Below are 3,242 nucleotides of genomic sequence, written 5' to 3' on the forward strand. Positions count from 1 at the left end.
CGATAATATTTTGGATATATTTGGGTGAAATAAAATGTACTCTTTGAAATCAGTTTCATCATACTCCTTTTTCATGGGGCTACCAGAAATATAAAATAACACACCAGCGAACATTACAACTTTTCCTTCCTTCCTTCCTTCCTTCTTTCCTTCCTTCCTTCCTTCCTTCCTTCCTTCCTTCCTTCCTTCCTTCCTTCCTTCCTTCCTTCCTTCCTTCCTTTTATTAAAGGCACTGTTATAAGGGCTTTACATGTATTAACTCATAACAACCTCCCAACAATGCTCAGAGTACGTGCTATTTCTATCCTGTCCATTTTATGGAGGAGCGCAGAGAGGTTGAGTAGCTTGATTAAGGCCACACAGTGGTTCCTGCTGAGTCATACTGGAGTACCAGGCAAAAGAAAACTATGTGCCCCTGTGTAAAGGCCCAGGTTTTCAGCTCCATCCCCAGTAGGGGGTGTGCAGGAGGTGGCCCATCCATGTTTTCCTCTCAGGGATGTCTCTCTCTCTCTCTCTCTCTCTTTCTCTCTCTCTCCCTCTCCCTTCCTCTCTCTCTCAAATCAATAAAAAGATATTTTTCTTAAATAAGAGAAATTGGCAGAAATTTTCAATTTCTCTAATTGAAAATGAGATAAGCAAAGAAGCAGAATTTTAAAATCTTGAAGTCAGAAAAGTAAAATGATAATAAAGTTTAATTTATTATATATTATAACTAAACAAAATGAGAATACAATATAATAATTCTGGCTTTGGTATAAATAAAATATTTACACTTAATATTATGAGTTTTAATATACCTGCCTTTTAATGTTTTAATATTTTTTGACAAATTCAACCTTTAAATTATACATAGAACCTGCCCTGGCTCTGGTCTCTGTTTAAAATTGGGATATTTTGTTCATTATAGATTTTTTTTACTCACTTTTATTTTAAAAACGGCTGCAGTGGGATATTACTTACCTTGATGACGGACTTCTTGGCACCCACTTACATTTTGCACTAGAAGTGGGGCCTTCCTTCCCTCACCCCTCCCGGCCCTGCTGTAAACCATCCCCATTTCGCTAGAGCTCCTCGGGTCTCACTCCAGCTGTGGGTGACCGGGGACAGGTAACCTTTTTCTCACGCTTCCCAATCTGACCACCGATGTTTCAATCCCCATTTCATCCCGCTTCCTCCTCTTTCTTAATCACTTTACCCACTATCATGCCGACAGCACCTCCTTAAATGTTTTTGTGGTTGCGAATTATTCTGTACGATACTACAATGGTGGACTCGTGTCATGAAACATTAGACCAAATCCATAGAATGTACAACATCAAGAGTGAATTCCTACTGTCAGCTATGAACTTGGAGTCTTCACAATTGATTATAACAAATGCACCCATCTGGTGGGGGATGTTGACAGTGGGGGCGGCTGTTCATGGTGTGGGAAGTGGCAGAGGGTATATCGGAAATCTCTGTATTTTTTGCTCAAAATTTTTAAATATATATGTATTTTTTATTGATTTCAGCGAGGGAAGGGTGAGGGAGAGAGAGATAGAAGCATCAATGATGAGAGATAATCATTGATCGGTTACCTCCTGTACGCCCCCTACTGGGGATCAAGACTAAAACCAGGGCATGTGCCCTTGACTGGAATCAAACACGGGACCCTTCAGTCCGCAGGCTGACGCTCTATCCATTGAGCCAAACCAGCTAGGGTTTTGCTCCATTATTTAATAGAATATTTTTTTGTTTTTGTTAATCATCACCCGAGGATATTTTTTCCCACTGATTTTAAGAGGGACTGGAAGGGACGGGGAGAGACAGAGAGAGAAACATTGTTGTGAGAGAGACACATTCATTGGTTGCCTCCAGCACAGGCCTCAATCCCCTGAAACCAGGGTCTTGACCAGGAAACAAACCCACCACCTTTTGTTGTACAGGCCGACGCTCCAACCACCTGAGCCAAACTGGCCAGGGCCTTTCTGCTCAATTTTGCTGTGAAACTAAAACTTCTCTAAAAATAAAATCAATTTAAAAAATTAAAAGCACTGCCCTGCCAGTGTGGCACAGGGGTTGAGCATCAACCCATGCACCACAAGGTCACTGGTTTGATTCCCAGGGAGGGCACATGCCTGGGTTTGAGCTCCATCCCCAACAGGGGCATGCAGGAGGCAGCCAGCTGATGTTGATGTTTCTCTCTCATCGATGTTTCTGGTATCTCTCCCTTCCTCTCTTTCTAAAAAATCAAGAACATATTTAAAATAAAATAAAAAGCACTGGCACCCACAATCTGGACTCTGATGTACCCGCCCCACCCAGTAAACCATGGGGTAGAGTGTCAGACACCAAGAAGCAGAAATTGAATGAGAAACAGAAAATGCCCGGGGCCCTGGGGCCTGTGAACCCACCACCTCACCTTTCCTGTCGGACAAGCTCACAGCCATGATCTCCCAGGTGGTGGTGGAGTTTCTCAAAATCACCTCTATGATCTTGGAGGAGACTCTAGGAGGAGAAATGGGGGCCTTAGGAGAAGATGTGGTGGAGGGGAGAGCAGGTAATGAGGGGCCCCAAGGGCAGGTTGGAGGTGTGGGTGTGGGCACGTGGAGGTTTTTCTAGGTTGGGTTGTGGAGTTCCACTAGATTCCAGAAAACAGAGGAGGTTGGGGTGCATGCAAGTTAAATGTTCTGGTCCGGAGTGTTGGCAGGAAGTGCCTGGGGGTGGGTTGGAATAAGGGGTGACCCAGCCTTACCCATTTTTCTCTGGATCCTTTAACTCCACGATGGTCCACAGCCAGCTCTCAGGGAGCTGGCTTCTGGAAACGATGTCTTCTTCCGGAATGATCTCCTCATCCAGGTCACCTGTGCAGGTGGGGGGCAATCTGGGTTTAGAGCAGACCCACTTCCCCTGCTGGCCCCTTACTCATCTCTACAGCCCTGGAGGGGTTCCTGGCAGCCAAACACACCCACGGACAAATGATGAATTGTCAGTAAGTTAAAGGCCCCCTTTGAGGGCTCCTGCCTCCATAAAAATGTTAAAAGTCATATTTTATACAAGGGCATTGGTATAAAGGCAAGAAATCATTTCCCCTGATTTCCAAGAAACAAAAGCATATTCATAAGCTTCTAAAGTTTGCAGCGGTTCTCAACCTGTGGGTCGCGAACAATGAAAATATATCCTGCATATCAGATATTTACATTACGATTCATAACAGTAGCAAAATTACAGTTATGAAGTAGCAACGAAAATAATTTTATGGT

At 43.8% G+C, this 3,242-nt stretch overlaps 1 protein-coding gene across 1 annotated transcript in view; it reads right to left on the reverse strand.

The window, feature by feature from the left end:
• LOC102422416 (complement C3-like) overlaps positions 1–2,843 on the reverse strand; it is a gene marked incomplete at its 5' end in the record, with an annotated part of 25,608 nt that extends 22,765 nt beyond the window's left edge. The window contains 2 exons of the mRNA XM_023764648.1: positions 2,402–2,487; positions 2,735–2,843. Of these exons, the coding sequence (XP_023620416.1) occupies positions 2,402–2,487; positions 2,735–2,843 (195 nt within the window). The remainder of the gene's footprint in view (positions 1–2,401; positions 2,488–2,734) is intronic.
• Between the last annotated feature and the right edge of the window lie 399 nt (positions 2,844–3,242).

This window comes from Myotis lucifugus, unplaced genomic scaffold, assembly GCF_000147115.1.
Source record: "Myotis lucifugus unplaced genomic scaffold, Myoluc2.0 scaffold_341, whole genome shotgun sequence".
NCBI lineage: Eukaryota > Metazoa > Chordata > Mammalia > Chiroptera > Vespertilionidae > Myotis > Myotis lucifugus.